The sequence below is a fragment of the Esox lucius genome, chromosome 19, assembly GCF_011004845.1.
Source record: "Esox lucius isolate fEsoLuc1 chromosome 19, fEsoLuc1.pri, whole genome shotgun sequence".
NCBI classification, from domain to species: Eukaryota; Metazoa; Chordata; class Actinopteri; order Esociformes; family Esocidae; genus Esox; species Esox lucius.
In genome coordinates, this window is record NC_047587.1 from 6,394,892 (window position 1) to 6,415,694 (window position 20,803).

The 20,803-nt window shown below is 44.7% G+C and overlaps 1 protein-coding gene across 5 annotated transcripts in view; it reads left to right on the forward strand.

Annotated features, from left to right (window-relative positions):
- Positions 1–20,803, forward strand: part of fgd4a (FYVE, RhoGEF and PH domain containing 4a) — a 67,429-nt gene that overhangs the window by 13,435 nt on the left and 33,191 nt on the right. For 2 of the 5 annotated variants that reach the window (XM_010883294.3, XM_010883296.3), the window contains exon 2: positions 18,508–18,591. In XM_010883294.3, coding sequence (XP_010881596.2) covers positions 18,508–18,591 — 84 coding nt within the window. Of the gene's footprint in view, positions 1–2,732; positions 2,767–3,629; positions 3,643–12,580; positions 13,013–18,507; positions 18,592–20,803 lie in introns of those variants that run through there. The other 3 variants (XM_020040396.2, XM_034288181.1, XM_010883295.4) reach the window with 3 other exon arrangements.

Sequence of the window (20,803 nt, forward strand, 5' to 3'; positions counted from 1 at the left end):
GACAATAATCACTGGAAATGTGGACCTCAGAGGACTCATTCAGTTTGTTGAATGATTATAAATAGTGTGGAAGCCAGAGGCCAAACTTTCCTCTCGGTCATGTATGTTCCAAACAATCAACTCTGATGGCTGGTCTATGTCTTCAGTGAAGTGCCAGACTGAACGTTTTATTACTATGTCTCTTCATCATGTTGTGTTTCAGACACATCCAAAATAAAGAGCTTGAAATAGTGCAAGGAGAAATGTAAATCGACTCAGTGGGTTATTTTTCCTAGCTTCCCTGTTTCAGTACGTCACGCAGTGCTGTACTAAAGGATGTACCAGTTTTATACACACATGACGAGTTGGTTTTCCAAAATGATACCTTTTGTGAAGCGATGGTATATTAGCTTTTAATGTTTAAAGGACTCATGAAAGATATTGTTGTGTTTATCTAATCATGTCAGGGGCTTGTAATTTGATAGCCGTCGTTGGTGTTTTCTTTTCCGAGAAACGTGTGGTGTTGCTAGTTTTGATTGAGTCAAATGTAATAAATAAATACTTTTAAATTAAGAACTGTGCAAGGCTTTAATGCTAAGACAGTTTTCTCCCCTCCAGATTTCCTGAAGTCTAATTTACACTCATGGCCTTGCCTCATATTCAGAGACGTTGGGTTATATGTGGAAGCCTAAACTCAGTTATACCTTGGGTGCAACCTGACAAATAATCCCAATGCCTTTCCCATTAACATGACCCTCTTTGGGAGCCCAATAAAATGCATATCAGGCCTTTTCTGCTTTATTGCATACACACTGTGCAGAGCGATAGAAGAGCTTTGGGGCAGACTTGAACCCAGGCTGTAGCAGTATATGTTTAATGGCATAGGTAGCATAGACCACTGGACCAGCTTAGGCCACCCAATTAAGAATTTTTAACATCAATATATAACAATATATAAAGATTTACTTTAAAAAAAACGATGTAAATATGATTAATAATTCAAGATAGCTAGGTGAGACAGCCAGTCAAACATACAGGAATGTTCTAGCTAAACAATGGATAAGCATTTTGTTACCAAAAATATCTGAATTCGGGTATTAACACAGTGGTCAAAACATTTAGGGAACACTTGAAACACACATCGGGTCTCGATGAAGGAAATGTATTAAAGATTTAAAAAAATACTGTACATTGTGTAGTTTGTTTGAGAACAAAATGGCGTAACAGCAGTCAATGGAAATCACCAACTGATTGAGGGGTGGATTCAAAGTCACACTGGAAATCAAAGTGAACAATTGTGCATACAGTGCATACAAGCCCCCACGTGCCTGTATGCACTAACGACAACATCTGGGCATGCTCCTGATGAAACGGCAGATGGTGTCCTGGGGGATTTCCTCCAAGACCTTAATCAGGGCATCAATGAGCTCCTGGATAGTCTGTTGCGCTACTTGGCGAGATTGGATGCATCAATACATACATTCTCAGAGGTTCTCAATTGGGTTCCGGTCTGGGGAACGTGAGGGCCAGTCAATGGCATCAATGCCTTCGTCATCCAGGAACTGTCTACACACTCTGGCCACATGAGGCCAGGCATTGTCCTGCACCAGGAGGAAGCCAGGGCCCACTGCACCAGCGTAAGACCTGACAATGTGTCTGAGGATTTCATCCCGGTACCTAACAGCAGTCAGGGTACCGTTGGCTAGGACATGCCACCAAGATGGACTGCCTGTGTAACCTGAACGGGCTGCAGGTGCCGCCTCCTGCTACCAGTAGTGACAAGGACACTTAGCAAAGCGCAAAACTTGAGAAGAATCGGTCAGGAAGGATAAGGAGAGAGCAATTGTCTGTGGCCACCACCTGCTAAACCATTCCCTTTTTGAGGGTTGTCTTGCTTGCTGTTGCCTCTCCAGGGCACCTGGTGTCACTTTAATTTTCACCAAAACGGATGACACTGATTCACAATCTCTTATGCTTCCTGACTGGACAGACTGATATCCCTGACGTTTAATTGAATTGGTGTTATACTGTAATGATCACATGTTCCCTTAATTATTTTTGAGCAGTGTATTTTACACACATACACCTGTTGAAATGCTGCCGGTTTCATCGTGATCTGAGTTTGTCCTTTGAGTCATGAGGCTGGTTGGTCCGTCCCGTCTCTCTAATGACCCCTGTCTCTGTAGGCACGCTCCTAATGTCTGGAATAGAGGGGTGTTCATGGCCCACACACTCACCGAGCCACACAAGGTCCCTGTTTACCTGGTGACCCGCACAGCAGCGAGTGCTGACCGGCAACCACTGATGTCTCTATGGTAAAACCTGCCGGTGCTGCTGGATGAGAGTGGCCACATATTCCACTCTGGCATGTGAACACACTCACAAGCGCCCGGTCCCACACTAACGCACACTCCCGCAGATGCATTCACACACACACACACACACACGTCTGTGTGTTAGAATGTGCATGTAGTGGGATTGGAGTCATGATGTAGTTACTGTTCTCTGGGGTTTGATAGGGAGCCTTCCTGTCACTAATGGTACTGTGCCTTAATGAGGTGTGATCGCTGGGGGTGGAGATTACACAGAGAGGAGACCGAGGAGAAGCGACAGGAGAGGAGACCGAGGAGAGGAGACGGAGGAGAAGAGACAGGAGAGGAGACCGAGGAGAGGAGACGGAGGAGAGGAGACGGAGGAGAAGAGACAGGAGAGGAGACCGAGGAGAAGAGACAGGAGAGGAGACCGAGGAGAGGAGACCGAGGAGAGGAGACCGAGGAGAAGAGACAGGTGAGGAGGCCGAGGAGTGGAGACGAAGAGGAGAGGAAGCGGAGGTCAGCGGTTGAGAGCCTGCCACAGTGAATATTGGAGCAGACACAGTGTTACCAGAGCGGTGCTCCTGAAGGGCGGACGGGTCCTGGTGTGTCAAAGTGTTTCCTGTCTGCTGTTACAACTGTGGGAGTAACACTACCATGCCACTGGTCACGAAATCAGGCAGTGAAACACACAGAAACACACACCACTCGGACTCATTTGCATTCAGAGAGGGGAAAGGGCACTTGACCCTCATTCACCCCCCCCCCCCCCCCTCACCCCCCCACCAGGTCACATGACCAGTGAATTGGGGTGAATGGAATAGAGGCGATTGATGTGATCTGCATTCTTCACGATTCCTGGAAGAGCTGATTCAGGAGTTGCGCTGGGTATGATCAATTTCTTGGCAACCACCCAGCCCATCTATTCATCTGTCTATCCCCACCCCCCCAGCCCCCCACTCTCTGCTCCTCACTGTCCTCTGGACTCCAGCTGCCTCTCTCCCTGGAGGGCTGTATTGAGGGAGGGTCAGCACCTGACCGGCATGACCAGTAGCAGCAGCAGGGACGGCAGATGAGAGCCATTGGCTTCCTCCACACTCCCTGGCCCCTCCCCCCCCCCTCCACACACACAATAGGGCTGATTGTCCACGCAATAGCCCCACAGCCCCACACATACATGCGCGTGCTACTTGCTCACATGCACAGACATACACCCACACACTCACACACAGAGCTTTACTGTGGGCAGTGTTCCCCCACCATATGCCTTGGGTCCACTGGAATGTGATTATCTTGACGCGCTGCGGACTGGTAAAACAGAGCACAGAGCAATGACAGAGAGGAAGAAGAGGTAGGTTGAAGTAATGGTGTGTGTGAGAGAGTGTGAAAGAGAGAAGTGGGACGAGAGAGCCTGCGAAAGGGCGAGGTAGAGCAGAAAGAGAGTCTGAAAGGGCGACGTGGAGAGCGAGCGAGCGAGCGAGAGAGAGAGAGAGGAGGGGAAGATGCGGCGACAGCATCGAGGCAGCAGTTTACCGCGAGCCTGCGTGTGTCTGTGGGGAGAGGTCGTGTTTCTGTTCTCTTCGACTGTGGGGTAACAAGGAGAAGGATATCCTCTCTCTGTGGACTCTGACAGACAGACCCAGTGGAGCCTGGCGGAAGCCTGGTTACAGGTTAGTAGCCTTTTCTCTCTGTTAGACTGACTGAACTGAATCTTCCCAGTTCACTGTAGCCATGGAGACAACGCTGTGTTCACAGTTAGGGGCGTTCATCACTGGTCCCATGGCAGGGAGAGAGAGGAGCAGGGGGACTGCTACTGAATGCTGAGGTAAAATGTGCAGTTGCTCTGTGGTGACACGGAACTGCTGTTTAATGCCCGGAGCCCGAATGACTGTTGGTTACACAAAGGGAGGAACCCCTCACAAAACAGGGTCCTAAACTGCAGGATGTCCCATTAATAGCCTGATGTGTGTGGGGTGAGGTGTGTTTGAAGGGAGTGAGTGGTTGTGTGTGTGTGTGTGTTGTAGCTTTGCCGGGTGTAGGAGGGGTTCTGAGGCGATTACAGGCTTTGTTTGTTGAATGGAAGCACACGGCGGCAGCCCTACACATTCACAGCACACATGCTAAACTCTCACACATTATGCGAAAAACACACCCACCCACACACACACACACACCCACCCACGCTTACGTACTTCCTTTTGGGTTATGCCTGGCCGAAACCTGTTTCTGCCCTATCCCTGTGGTGGGTTGTAGCAGAGGTGTTACCGGCTCGTGTAACATTGCCGTGGTCCACCCTGTTGAAATGTTAGTGTATCCTACCCTGCATGTATTATAGCACAGCCTACCCTGCATTTAACTTTAGCATAGCCTACCCTGCATTTAACTTTAGCATAGCCTACCCTGCATGTAACTTTAGCATAGCCTACCCTGCATTTAACTTTAGCATAGCCTACCCTGCATGTAACTTTAGCATAGCTTACCTGTAATGCTAGCGTACCCCTACCTCCTATAATGTTAGCATTAGCGGCTATCGTTCACCTTGCTCTTAGAGCTGTAACACTTCCTGTCAGTATTCCCTCATTGTACATCTTAGCCTGTTTGCTTCCTAATAGGTTGGTCATACATGCTGCCATTGAGTCTCCCCTGCGGGGTAGCTCATAAATAAAGTAATAGATAAAACTCCAGTAGTTAAACCTTTACATTCACCTGCAACTAAATAGTAGTTGCGCCTGAGGGCTTTCGCGCTCCTGTCCATAACACTGAAACTTTAACTGTTACCAGTCCCTCTTGGGTGGTTGAGACAGGCATGCAGGATGACTCTGGGGGCTCCTCTGGCTCTTCCTCTCTGGCCCAATTGCAGTCTCAGAGCCGAGGGGCTCCGATTGGGAGAGTTTGGGGGGAGCGGGGGGGTAGGGAGGCTGCTGTCACAAAAGGCTGTTGAAGCAGGAGGGAGGCCCACTGTGACCAGAAACGAGATTAAACAGAGAGCTGCACATCTAGAGAGAAACGGGGTGGGGGTGTGGAGACCCTCATCAGACTGCATAATGAATGACGACTCAGAAGAACACAGCTCTTCATTCTGTCACACCTCAGGGTGTTCCTGTACAGCAGCCCTGTGTCCATGTTATATGTGTGCCCTTTGAAATTACTTTATTTGAGTGGTTTCAGTTGATTGTGTGTTTGTGGGTGTGTAAAACAAGGACAATTTGACCATGTGGGGAGGGAAAAGGCTATCAAATACTCTACGAAGAACCCAATCAAGCAGATACTTAACTCTGGAGGTTTGATCAATGACAATTACATTTTTGAGGTGTTAAGAAATGTTGTCTTTCAGTGGTTTAGCTGTCTTTACAGTCAATATTAAAGTGTAAAACAGGAACTTGTGAAATTAGGAAGTTCACAACATTTACTGTAATATCTGTCTGCGTTCCGCTCATGCGAGTACATAGTACAGAATATGGAACTCTCTCCTATGTCTCACCCTCTCACTAATACAATGGTAAAAGTAAGATTTCTTAAATGGTTCTTTCTCAGTTCTTTAAGTTCCTTTTAGAACAATTGCTTGATGGTCTTTTTACATATTGACATTCTTTTGACTTGGCACCTACTGTTCTTAATAATAATATTAATGAAATTGTCTAGTTTTTGAAATGTTAAAATGGGATTTCAATATCATACAATAAACATTTCTTTTGTTGAGTCAGAAGTTAAATCAGTGAAGACTCATTGTTGGTTCAGTAACATTGTTTCATTTTAACTCCACCCATCATTATCATATTTCCCAGCATGCTCTGCTGCAGATGGATTAAACATGTTGTTTTTGTTTTATTCTTTTTTCCGGACCACGTAAGCAGAGCCGGCTAAGAAGAGCGAATGTCTCTTACTGAGTGAGTGACTGACTGACTGATTACCCATAGTTAAATAGTGTATTGGTTAGAGAAGCAGACTTGTAAACTACAGATCCTGAGTCTATATCCTCGCAGGCAATGCGTAGTACGCATTATGAATTATTCCGTATAGATGAAAACTTAGCTGGCTAAAACCGCTAGTATTTACATTATGGTAAGCCTGAATTAAAACGTCGAAGTACGCATTCGTGCATGAGTCAGGATAGACTAATACATTTGCTGTCATAACAACGTAGTTATGATACATTAAGCCTGAACTGAAACTGTATACGGTTATATTGCGACTGTTTCTGGCATGGAATACTTAATCTTCAGTCTCGCTAGCAATTGCTCAATTCTTATAATTATTCCTAGGAAGTTATTAGATACTAGTAAGCCTATTTAACACAATCCTCAATGGTGTCTAGTGACTGCTGAAACATGTAATGCCGTGGCGTAGTGGTTAACAACAGTGTCTCTCATATTGAAGACCTACGTGCAAATCTTTTGAGAGCAACGACATTTATTAATTATTTCTGATAAAAATGTGTTATCGTCGCCTTTATTGATAGTTATTGTACAAATGTAATTCACGAATGAAAGAAAAATGTATGTTGTTTTGCCATGAAAGAAAAAAATACGTTCCTATGCCATGAAATGAAATGGCTTTGGCCGACTCGCTAGCAATTGCTCAATTCTTATGACTATTCCAGTAAGTTAAAGCTTATTACTGGCTAATACGCTGTTAAAACGGCCAGTGGCAAACGCAATAAATAGCTGCTATTTGTGGTAGAAGTAAACTTAGTCAGTTTAACTGTATCAATTTCATTCATGAATGTCCAATTAACTATTAAAACGTCCAGTGGCAAAAGAGGCTATACTGACCCCCGGCAGAAGTACAGCTCTGTGGTGTAGTGGTTAACGACACAGCCTTTCATGTGCGCGTCCCAGGTTCGAATCTAGAGATGGCAACACTTTCTATTGCGGGCCGGCTGAACTAGGCTTGTCTTAGTTGGTATTAATGATTTATCTTATTTTACTGAAATACTGTATACCTTACGTGACGACACCTTGACAACTTGACTGGCTTTCAAATATAAACCAAGTATTCAATGTATTAAGAACTGCAGCCTTCAAGCGCAACACATGGCTGGTGGCTACAACAATCCTTCATTCCCATGAAGGAAAACACTTAACTAAAACTGCAATTTCAGGCACCTGTAGTAAATTAGCTACTCCCACAAATTAGGCAGCTATTTGGTAATACGAACCAAAATGCCCAGAGATGAAGATGATAGAGAGTGGAGACAGAGGATACAAAAACAACACAAAAACCCAAAACTGCTAAATCTTAGTCAAGCCACGAATTACACAATGTTCAAAAGAATTAAAGGAACACTCTGAGCGCTATAGACGCGCAGGCGCGTCAATGAAAGACATTTTTATTCACTGCTCTTCTTCCATGTTAATAGGGATATTCTGCAACAAACAATGTCTCGTTTGTGTACTTTCGTCAGCCAGAAGCCCCACAGTTGCGATCACAAAACCTCTAGTTGACGCGCCGGCGCGTCCAGGTCACACATTTTTCTTCATAACTCCAGAATCGTAGAGGTTAGAGGCTTCATCTCTTTTCCACGGGAACAATGACATTCCACTGCAAATAGCGGCATTTCGTTTGTGTACTTTTGTAAACCAGAAGCCCCGCAATCGTGATCACAAAACCACAACAAAAGTCATTCTTCAGGATTTCTGCAGCAGCCCTAACTAATTATACTTGATCTTATTCTGTTGTTTTGAAGTCTACAATGCATGAAAGAATCACAGGCTGCGGTAAAACAACCAAAGTGAAGTATATCCAGGTCACCCCAAAATTGAGAGAAAGAGCAAGCGAGCGCGCCAGGGGGAGGGGCATGTGTCGCACTTACCATGCTCCCAATAAAGTCATTATGCACTTGGATTGCATTGAAGACGCATTAAGTTGCTACAAGCAATTGTTTTGAGAAAAAATAAATGGCCAAATGGATATTCACGGCGAATATCGAGAGCGAGGACAGTGAAAATGGGTCTGAACATTCAGACAATGAAAAGTATCAGGACGGAATCGACCCATTTGTTAAATAGGGTAAGTGTAGCCTAAATGCTATTCTATGATAATGTTTATTATTATTTTGCATTGTTTTAGTGGAATTACTAGTCCTATATGATAACTTGATATAACGATACAGTTGCATGTGCGCCTATGCTGTGTTGTGTAGAGTGTCACCTGTGGATATAACCATCCAAAGGAAGACTGGACACATCCCTGTTCTAATCTCCAACTCTTCCAGATATGGCACATGTAGGGAATTCCAAAGGAAATAAAGTCACCCCCTATTCAAGACACCCCATTAAAAAAATTCAATCCTCAGAGTTCAAAAAAGGAAGGGACTGTCATCTAGTGCTGGCTTTTGGAAGCCCAATATGACAGAATAACTTCAGTGGGCATTTTCAATGATTTTCAGAATTTCTTAGAATAAAACAGATGTTTTATTACTTTATAATTTTATAAATTCAAAACCATTCAACTTGTAGTTATTCTGAACCCCTGGGGGTATCCAAATGTCATGTAAAACAGGCTACGTAGTATATTTTACTATTCCTTTTCAATATAAAACCAACATTTTTCTGAATATTTTCTAAAATATCCTTCATGTAGCTGAGGGTCTGCAAACCCCCAGAATGTAAAGCACTTCCTTCTACTGTAAAGGATGACCATTTTAGAAGCCAAAATGTCAAGATAGTGACAAATCACACAGGGGCTTGATGAAAGAAATATAATAATGATCAAAATCTTTACTGTTCATTGTGTAATTCGTTGAGGACAAAATGACGTAACAACGGTCAATGTACACCAAAATCACCAAACAATTGAGGGGTGGATTCAAAGTCACACCGAAAATCAAAGTGAACAATTGAAATCACAGGCTGTTCCACCTTGTGTCAGGGCATCAGGGCAACTCATAATGTGACTCAGTAGTGTGTATGGCCCCCACGTGCCTGTATGTACTCCTGACAACATCTGGGCATGCTCCTGATGATACCGCGGATTGTGTTCTGGGGATCTCCGCCCAGACCTGGATCAGGGCATCAGTGAGCTCCTGGACAATCTGTTGCACTACTTAGTTGGATTCAGGTCTGGAGAACGTGAGGGACAGTAAATGGCATCAATGCCTTCATCATCCATGAACTACACACACATTTTCCTGCAACAGGTGGAACCCAGAGCCCACTGCATCAGCGTAAGACCTGACAGTAACACCCTAACAGCAGTCAGGGAACCGTTGACTAGCACGTGGAGGTCTGTGCAACCCTCCAAGGATATGCCTCCACAGACCATCACTGACCCACCGCCAAACCGGTCATGCTGGATGATGTTGCAGGCAGCATAACGTTCACCACGGCGTCTCCAGACTCTTTCAAGTCTGTCACATGTGCTCAGTGTTAACCTGCTCTAATCTGTGAAGAGAACAGACCTGACTATGGTGTTCTCTGGCAAATGCCATTCGAGCTGCACAGTGCTGGGCTGTGAGCACAGGTCCCACTAGAGGATTTCGGGCCCTCATGCCACCCTCATGGAGTCTGTTTCTGAGAGTTTGGTCAGAAACATGCACACCAGTAGCCTGCTGGAGGTCGTTTTGTAGGGCTCTGGCAGTACTCCTCCTGTTCCTTCTCACACAAAGGAGCAGATACCGGTCCTGCTGCTGGGTTGATGCCCTTCTACGGCCCTGTCCAGCTCTCCTCATGTAATGGCCTGTCTCCTGGTATCTCCTCCATGCTCTAGAGACTGTACTGAGACACAGCAAACCTTCTTGCGATGGCACGTATGGATGTGCCATCCTGGAGGAGCTGGACTACCTGTGCAACCTGAATTGGCTGCAGGTACCGCCTCATACTACCAGTAGTGACAAGGACACTAGCAAAACACAAAACTAGAGGAGAATCAGTGAGGAAGGATAAGGAGAGAGCAATTGTCGGAGGCCACCACCTGCAAAACCATTCCCTTTTTTCGGGGTTGTCTTGCTGTTGCCTCTCCAGTGCATCTGTTGTCACGTTTGTACCAAAACAGGTGACACTGATTCACAATCACTTTTGATTCCTTACTGCACAGATTGATACCCCTGAAGTTTAATTGACTTGGTGTTATACTGTGATGATTGTGTTCCCTTCATTTTTTTGAGCAGTGTATTAACATTATAGCATTGTAGACCCTACTGAAGGCTTCCCTTCACACCTGACATACAATTAGTTTTTCTAATCTAAACCAATCTCTTGGGCTGTTTTTTTGTAAAATATATTTGAAATACTTGTTTTAGCTATATTTGAGTAGGCTATAGCCTAATTTATATTTCAATGACTGGTCCTACAGTCTGATGTATTTCTGTAACAACATACTTTATAGATCAGGGTTTTGTACTTTACAGATTACTTTTCTGAGAGAAATGAGCCCTTGTTCATTGTTCTCATGTATTTATTTTCACATTTACAATTGCATACTGAACATTGTGTATGTAAGGCAATTTAAACAGATGAAACTACTGCATTCATCGTCATTTCAAGTCAACAGTACCAAGAATGTTATTGAGGTTGTTATTCGGTCCAAATTCTTTTTCCTGTTTAAGGGAATCTGATATCTTTCCTGGCAGTCATTCTAAATTTAGTTCACAGGTGAAAAACAATTGCAAATGTTGGATATCCCCCCTGGCTGGATTCCAACAGGGATTAAACAGACAATACATCTGCAAGCCAGCATATTGTGACTTGCAGGCCTAATGTGATCGGTAAACAATTCATTTCAGTTTGCAGTGGTTATTGTATTGTATTAAAGATGCACAATGAACACATATCCATACGTATCCACACGCGTCCAGAGGATCTGACCTTGTGAATGCCTGTAAATGAACGAATGCAACAACCACATCTGTTGTCGCTACGCTGTGTGTAGAAGAAACAGTCTCATTTCTGGTCCTGGAGGATTGTTTAGTTTTGTTTAGTTTTTTCCACAAAAGTTTAAAGCACCATTTCAATGATGGTTCTTTAGATACCCTGAAATGGTTCCCCTGTGTCATCCCCTTATTTGTTTTTTTTACCTGCCCCTTTTTTATTTTGAGTGTGTCATAGTATCTCGGCATGGTTCCAGCAGCTTGTGAGATTTCTACAACTTTCACACTGTGGGGAGGATAGGCTTCACGACTGGTTTCATGTCGAACCCAGTTATTTCTCTCACAGATGCTGTTTTACTGATGTTTTGTTTAAATCTGTTCATCCCCTTAGCTGTATTCACTGACCATGAATTCATCCATTCAGTTGTATTCACTGGAGATTAATCAGTTAACTCTGTGTGTGTGTGTGTGTGTGTGTGTGTAGGAGAAACAGATAGAGAGCAAGTGTAAAAGGGATGGACACCAGACAGAGGACATGGAGGACACCATCACTGAACTGAACGCTGTTAGGTCAGCTATGTAATATGCTGCAGTTATGCTGCACATAACTAGGCCTCAATCTAAACCATGTTTTATGCCTGTGTTCATCATGGCCAGAGAGCCAGACGGGGGGCTGGGGGAGCCTGTTGGGAACCAATCAGTCGTAAAGCCTGGGTGAATGGCTGCTAATATTGACTGACACATTTCTGAGCCTCCGTTCCTCAGCTGTAGTCTTTTTCCTTGTGCCATGGCTCTGCAGGCCTAAAGAACAGATTAGAATCCAATACTCTCTCTTGGACTGGAGAGCGTGATATTACGTCTGCAATCTTGGGTTACATTCTGGATTTTGGGGACAGCAGCCTCAATGTGAGAGAGAGAAACGGCGAAAGAGCAAAAGATACTAGAAACAGGGCATCCTGTTATTTTACCAGGTAATTATGCTAAGAATAGATCATTCTCTACTGCAACAACCAGGTTGCTATGGATTCCTGTTAACAGGTATGGACTGCACCTGGGTTTCCTGCCCGCAGTTTCTCTGTCCCACCACCTTCCTTCTCTCTCGATCGATCGATCCGTCTCTCACTCTGTGCTGCTGAGTCTGGGTTTCCATGTAATGCTAAACCAGACACATCTCCCTCTAATGTAGCGATAGGACATGTTCATCTGGGACCGTTCAGTTTCACCTCTTCGGTTCACTGTGTTCCAGATTAAAGCAGCGTTCAAGAACCTGCAGACGCCGTAGTTGTCAGCCTGTAGTTCAGTGATCATTTTGTGTGCGTTTGTGTGTGACTCAATAATGTCTCGTTTTTACTTTGTGGAGACGAAAGAGGAGGTCTCTGTTCATCCATATCTCTGCAGCCAGTAGACAAAGCAGTTGTTTGACCGGGCGTGTTAACTGTCTGCTCATGCAGAGAGAAAAAAATGCAAACGAGGTGTAAGTTTCATACTATCTGTTAATTTGCATGTCGTTACTGTGGCTTGGTGGTTTGGGTTCGTTTTCCTCAGTCATGTTTCAAACACACTGTTTCTCGATTAGATGTTTTCCTGCTGATCCCTAGGCCTAAGACAGAGAGGCACAAGCACATTAACTAAAACAAACAGGCGCAGGGTATCTCCGGTCTGGGCCAGCTCCTCCCACACCAGCAACCTCCAGGGAAGCGGTTCTACCGTGACAGACTAACAGGCAGAGCGCCCGAGAGTAAAAAGCGAGACGCTTGGCGAGGACGCCTGAAGTGATGGATACTACTAACTAGGATTACTAAAGCTTACGTGCTCTTCTGGCCAGACTAGTGCTCCTGGGGATTTGCCATGGAGAAGCGGTGCAGTACGGACAGGCAAGGGAAACACCAGCCACTCTGGTTAGAAGCTTACTCAGGTACTGTCCAGGTATTATTCTAGTGTGTTTTCCTCTTTCGGTTAGCTTAAACCTTGATACACACTGTTAAATGTGTCCAGAAATCCACTGCCACAGGGTTGAGCAGGATGGGTTTTAAATTGTACTTGAGACAGCTTATGTGTAGTTATGTGTAAAGAGCATGTAGCCCAGTGCTGTAGGGGAGTTCCACAACATGTAGGGGAGTTCCACAACATGCAGTACACAGGTCTTAACCAGGGCTTAGACCTGAAGTGATCTGTTTTATCATGCGTGGAAACAGTCTTTCACCAGGCCAGAACAGGGGTCTGTTTGTTTGGGCTCTATGTAGCACTTCTCCTTTTCTGGAGTATTTCCTGTCAGGTTTAATGTAGATAGCACTGTCTGGTTATATTGTAATGAGTGGTCAGACAGGAGAGAGAGGAGACAGCAAGAAGAGGAGACGGGGATAAAGAGAATGGACAGGGAGAAGACAGAGAGGAGACTGGGAGGAGACTGAAAGGAGACAGAGAGGAGACTGGGAGGAGACTGAAAGGAGACAGAGAAGAGACTGGGAGGAGACTGAAAGGAGACAGAGAGGAGACTGGGAGGAGACTGAGCGGAGACAGAGAGGAGACTGGGAGGAGACTGAAAGGAGACTGGGAGGAGACTGAAAGGAGACAGAGAGGAGACTGGGAGGAGACTGAAAGGAGACAGAGAGGAGTCTGGGAGGAGACTGAAAGGAGACGGAGAGGAGACTGGGAGGAGACTGAAAGGAGACAGAGAGGAGACTGGGAGGAGACTGAAAGGAGACTGGGAGGAGACTGAAAGGAGACAGAGAGGAGACTAGGAGGAGACTGAAAGGAGACTGGGAGGAGACTGAGAAGAGACTGGGAGGAGACTGGGAGGAGACTGGGAGGAGACTGAAAGGAGACAGAGAGGAGACTGGGAGGAGACAGAGAGGAGACTGGGAGGAGACAGAAAGGAGACTGGGAGGAGACTGAAAGGAGACAGAGAGGAGACTGAAAGGAGACAGAGAGGAGACTGGGAGGAGACAGAAGAGACTGGGAGGAGACTGAAAGGAGACAGAGAGGAGACTGAAAGGAGACAGAGAGGAGACTGGGATGAGACTGAAAGGAGACAGAGAGGAGACTGGGAGGAGACTGAAAGGAGACAGAAAGGAGACTGGGAGAAGACAGAGAGGAGACAGAGAGGAGACTGGGAGGAGACTGAAAGGAGACAGAGAGGAGACTGGGAGGACACTGAAAGGAGACAGAGAGGAGACTGAAAGGAGACAGAGAGGAGACTGGGAGGAGACTGAAAGGAGACAGAGAGGAAACTGGGAGGAGACTGAAAGGAGACAGAGAGGAGAGGAGAAAGGAGAGCATTTTCTGTCAACACTTCTTGTCAATGACATACCAGCTCCACTCCGCTATTTGCTGTGGCGGCAGGTAATTACTGATACTAGGGTGTTTTTAAAGTGAAACCCATTTGATAGAAATGTGTGTTTGGATTTGCTTTTGTTTATAAAAAGGGTAAAATCCCTGATCAGTTTTCTTTCTGTCCTGCAGCTCAGTAAAGAAAAGTGACTGTAGCTTTGTGTCTGTTTGGTTTAATACTTTGACAGCAAAATGATTAACTATTAATTAAGTAATATTAAATATCTTGTTCGTTTTTGTTGCCTATCTACTAATGAATGCCCTTTAGGAGCATTTTTAAAAGGTAAATCTGTTCTTGTGCCTTACCACAACCATACCAGTGGTGGTGGTAATTCCAGATCACCTGGTTTTGGGGTATATACACCACCATTCAAACGTTTTGGGTCGTTTTTTCGAATTTTCCTTGTTTTATAAAAAAAAAAAGATTAGATCAAATTCATCAGAAATACAGTGTAGACATTAGTAATGTTTAAATAACTGGAATATCTATCGAGGTGTACAGAGGCCCATTATCAGCAACCATCATGCGTGTGTTCCAATGTTATGTTGTGTTGGCTACGTTTTTGTGTGAGTGACTGGCTGTTATGTAGCGTAGTGGTTAGAGATGAGGGCTCTGGAACAACAGGTCCCGTGTTCGCCTCCTGTAACAGTCCGAATGCATTATGCCTGAGGTTCGGGACAGACAAAAACCTCACTGGCTACAACCCTATGTAGCTATGCAATAGGAAGCCTAAAATAAAACGGTTCTGGTGGTTATTAGGATTTGTTCAGGATAGACAAACAGTTTGCCGGCTACATGATTTTCCTGACTTTTCACTTGACAGAAAAGTCAGTTATCGTTAGTGATGGCCATTAGAGGCTTCGTTACCTTTCTTCTAGCAGCAGGATATTATGCAGGCAGTGCTAACTCAGATATGCCTTTCACGTGGGTGATCTGGGTTCGTTTCTTGAGAGGGCAGCCACAGTGAGCACATTTTATTGCGGGCCGGCTGAACTAGGCTTGCCTGGTTTCTTGTTAATTTTATAAGGCTGATTGATCATTAGAAAAAAAAAAACTTTTGTGATTAGGTTAGCACTGCTGAAAACTGTTGTGCTGATTAAAGAAGCAATAAAACTTCTTTAGACTAGTCGTGTATCTTCAACATCAGCATTTCTGGGTTCAATTACAGGCTCAAAATGTCCAGAAACAAAGAACTTCCTTCTGAAACTCGTCAGACTATACTTGTTCTGAAAAGTGATGGCTATTCCATGCGAGAAATTGCCATGAAACTGAAGATTTTGTACAATGTGTACTACTCCTGAGAAATGAAGGCTATTCCATGCAGCTTCATTAAACAGTACCCACAAAATATCAGTCTCAACATCAACAGTGTAGAGGCAACTCTGGGATGCTGGCCTTCTAGGCAGAGTTCTTCCTCTTTCCGATGCCTGTGTTCTTTTGCCCATCTTAAACCTTTCTTTTTATTGGCCAGTCTGAGATATGGCCTTTTCTTTGCAACTCTGCCTTGACGGCCAGGATCATGGCCTTCATCTTTAGCGAAACACAAATTGTATTTTCAAACTCGAAAAATGGCAAAGAAACAAAAAAGACCTTACACAAACAGAGGACAAGGTGGATCCTATTTCCTTAACTAGAGCTTAAACAGTAGACAGGTGAGTGTCAGAGCTGGATAAGCACCGCTCCCAGACATATCTTCTGCTAATTGGACTTCTCGTCTCCCACTACTCCCCTTAATGTGTTATTCATCTTGAATTAACCCCTCCACATGTTTCCAAAGGTTACGTCTACTATGGTCAGATTCATTCAAGTTGATTAGCCAAGGCTTTTGTTCCCCATGGGAATGGTTGTTTTTGAACTTACAATGCATCACTGATTCTACTTGTTCAGTAAAAGGTGCCTGTGTGAAGTTATGTTTAATAGACAATTCTGAGTATTAAACCATGGCGTTTTTAGATTAAATATCAGTTGCGATGTACATTTTCTTATTGTACTATATTCTTATTCTGAAAGTTAACACCTTTACATGGTTATGATTCCATACTGTTACTAGGCCACATTAGGCTAATACGATACAGTTACATCAGCTGATTCCATACTGTCACTGGACTGATTCCATACTGTCACTGGGCTAATTACATAATGTCCCTGGACTGACTTCATACTGTCATTGGGCAAATTCCATACTGTCACTGGACTGATTCCATACTGTCACTGGGATAATTACATAATGTCCCTGGACTGACTCCATACTGTCATTGGGCAAATTCCATACTGTCACTGGACTGATTCCATACTGTCACTGGGATAATTACATAATGTCCCTGGACTGACTCCATACTGTCATTGGACAAATTCCATACTGTCGCTGGTTTCCTACCATACTGTCAATGGACTGATTCCATACTGTCATTGGGTTGATTCTCTTCTGTCAATGGACTGATTCCATACTGTCTCTGGGAGGATTCTATACTCTAAATCAGGGGTGTCAAACCGGTTCCACGGAGGGCCATGTGTCTGCAGGTCTTTGGGTTTTCCTTTAAATTGGTTCCCAGGTCAGACCTGAACAACCAGGTGGGGGTAGAAATTAACCAATTAGTGAACTAATTAATCAATCAGGTACAAGGTGAGAGCGAAAACCTGCAGACACTCGGCCCTCCGTGGAACCGGTTTGACACCTGTGCTCTAAATGGAATGATTCCATACTGTCACTGGGCTAATTCTATATTGTCACTAGGTTGCACTAGACTGAGTATGTCTTGGTCACAATTCAGCTGTCCTGTGTTATTGTTCTTATGTGTTATTAAGTTCTGCCAATCAGCAACAAGGAAATTAAAAACAGGAAGTGCAGTGACAAGAAAAGGAAGTGTGGGATTAAGTTTTGTCTTTTAACGGCTGCCATGGCAACACAGCTGGCAATGCAGCTCCCTACTGGAGAAACAATGTGAAGCTTTGGGTCACAAGCTGGTGTAGGATGGGGTCAGACTTGAGTGTATTGTGTGATGGTTCTGTTTTTCTATGGATAAGCTGCTTGTATCTACTGCCTGAGTGTCCTGGACAGGAAACACACTTTTCAAACTATGCGTAAATCTATGTACAGTATGTTCTCTGCGTATGTTCTTGTTACGTGCACGTGTGTGTGTGTGTGGGGGGAGGGGGGGGGGAGGGGGGGTGACAACAGCAGGCACGCCTGTCATGAGGAGTCCAGATGGTGGGTGGAGAAAGCCCTCTGCTTTAATCCCTGTGCCAGGATGTTGTACCCTCTACCCCCACCCACTATGCACGCCCACTCTTCCCCTAAACACACTTTACAGTCTGTGGAACTTCTCACACAGGACCATGACATTTACTGGGGTAAAATGGTCCAGCGTCTTCGAATCAACACAAATGACCATGTCTTTAATAGTGCTGCTCACATGGTACATTAACACCAAAACTGAGGAAATACATGAGTACTATCACAAATAAGGCCTGTTGTTAAAACGATGAATGAACAGAATGTATTCTGTGTGTGTGTGTGTGTGTGTGTGTGTGTGTGTGTGAAGGGGGAGGGGGGGTGGCAAACAGAAGTGTGTTACTAGCGTGGTTTACTTTCATCTTTTATGTGCATATGAAATGGCCTTGGCGAGTGTGGATTAGCTGTCCCTAGTGAACATGCCCTACATATCATAGTCTAACTGATTAGGATTCTGTCTCAGAGGGATTGAATGTTAGGTTTTATTTTCCAAACATAACAGTTAGACATTCAGTTCGAACAACCAGATTTACCAACTCCAACCTGTGAACGGGTGAATCTGTCCAACTTTTTATTCATATGTGTGGTCGCATCCTTGTTCAGAGTACAGTCTTATCGTGGCTAAACAAGAATACACACTTTACACCCAACTGTGTCTCTGTCTCCCTCCCCGCCCTAACCCCTCGGAGCTGGCTCCCCCTATTTAATAAATCATTGAGCTCTAATATCTACGTCAGGCTGCTTGCTTTTGGTCCCGTCCTCCCAGCGAATGTCAGGGAGGCTTTCTGTTGCCGCCTTGAGGTTTGACCTTCTGTGGTGAACGTTATGTTTGTCATTGTCGTTGCAGAGAAGAAAGGCAAGACCAGCTGTTTCCAGTCCAAGAACCCAGACGAAGAGGCTTGTGTCGGGGTGAAGATTGAACACGCTGAAGGTAGACCTCCATACATCTCCTGTCGGCCCTCTCCTCACTGTACCGATCATTAGTTATGGTAGTGCACTGTACTACAGTAGGACTCTTTTACCTTGGTCACATTCATGTCAAGGGAGCTGTGGGTTTGAGCGTAATGTACTGTGTTCTCGAAAGATACTTCCTTTTCCCCCGGCCAAGTGCAGGGTTCAGTCGCCTCTGTGTGACAATGAATGTGTGTGTGAGGGAGCGCTTGGGTCTATTGGGGTTTGCTCGCGGTCCTTTAAGTTCACAGCGATCCCGGACAGCATGTTCGCAGCATGCTATTTTCCTGAGAACTTGGGCGCAAGAGAAAGAGTAACAGGAACAGACAGGTGGTGAGGATGAACGTGTTGCCGTGAACACCAGCTCTGTGGCGGATAGTGAGATGGCTCCCATGAGAAGTACAGGTGTCACAGCTCTGTGTAGCTCTATTTTTAGATCTTGTCTGTATGTGTGTTTGTGTGTGAGGTGTTGTGTGTGTAGCTTGTAGCAGAAATGGTGACTCTTTCTGGGGCATCCTTTTTCCTGTCATCGTCCTTCTATCCTACTCACTTTCTACTCATCCCCCATTCTGCTTCCCTTTTTATTGCTCCTTTATCCGCTCCACTTTCTACTGTTCTTCTATCCGCCCCACTTTCTACTGTTCTTCTATCCGCTCCACTTTCTACTGTTCTTCTATACGCTCCACTTTCTACTCTTCTTCTATCCGCTCCACTTTCTACTGTTCTTCTATCCGCTCCACTTTCTACTGTTCTTCTATCCGCTCCACTTTCTACAGTTCTTCTATCCGCTCCACTTTCTACTGTTCTTCTATCCGCTCCATTTTCTACTGTTCTTCTATCCGCTCCACTTTCTACTGTTCTTCTATCCGCTCCACTTTCTACTGTTCTTCTATCCGCTCCACTTTCTACTGTTCTTCTATCCGCTCCACTTTCTACTGTTCTTCTATACGCTCCACTTTCTACTGTTCTTCTATCCGCTCCACTTTCTACTGTTCTTCTATCCGCTCCACTTTCTACTATTCTTCTATCCGCTCCACTTTCTACTGTTCTTCTATCCGCTCCACTTTCTACTGTTCCTGTCAGTCAGTCACTCACTCTTCTAGGCCGGCTCCGCTTACGCGGTCCGGCAAAAACAAAAACATGCACCCCTTGAGGTCCCCAGGACCAGAATTAAAACACTGCTCTATCCATTTTCTACTGTTCCTCTGTCCTGTCCCCTTTGAACTTGTCCTTTTTCTTCCTGTGTTTTTATCTGCAGCCTCAGTAGGGGTAGCCTATAAAATAGAACACTGGGATGTGGATTATTTGATGAGGGGAGGGTTAATCTGGTTCAGTACAGCTGTTTAATCCCTGGACGTAATGTCTGTCTCTCTACTGTCTACTTGTGTGTGTGTGTGTGTGTGTGTGTGCGTGTGTCTGCGTGCCTGTGTCTGCGTGCGTGTGTCTGCGTGCATGTGAATATGATGGGACCTGATGTTCCCCTAAAGATAGTAGAACCTGAAAAAAACATCACCCATAAGAGTTTTTGGCATAGGGATGACCATTTTAGGGTTAGGTCCCAGGGCTAGGTCAAGGTTAGGTCAAGGTTAGATCTTAGGTTCCCACTAGCATGTGGGGGGCACCTGGCCAGTCTTTCTACAACACACAGACTAATCAAACACTGTCAACAACACACAGTTGACTAACACAAACACTGTCACCTTGCAACATCACAGACAAAAATGGTCAATCCATTTTTATATGCAAACGGAACACTCAGAACAGTAGATTGTGCTAACGATGTGTGTGTTAGAATAGAATGCTGGTTTCCTGTGTTTTTAGTTATCAGCTGGCAACCAGAACCTGAGAACCTGACAAATAGCACTGTAATCTAACTGTGTATTTAAAGACACTCTGAAACACAGACATGCAGAAGCTCCACACATAGTTCCCTGCATTGACTTCTGCAAAAGGGATGAAACTACTTTTAGATCTATTTCATTCTGTCACTTACTTGGGTTAGTCATGGCTGGTGAGTATCCTTGGATGATGTTGAGGAATACCATACATATATTTAAACAACTATTGGCAGAGGAGAATGTGGGATGCTCAGAATTCAATCTAGCAACTTTTGGTTGCTTTTCAGATGCTATGACGATAGACTACTTGCCAAGAGTATTGGGATGAGTAGTAGGCTGGTAGGGTGTTAGTTC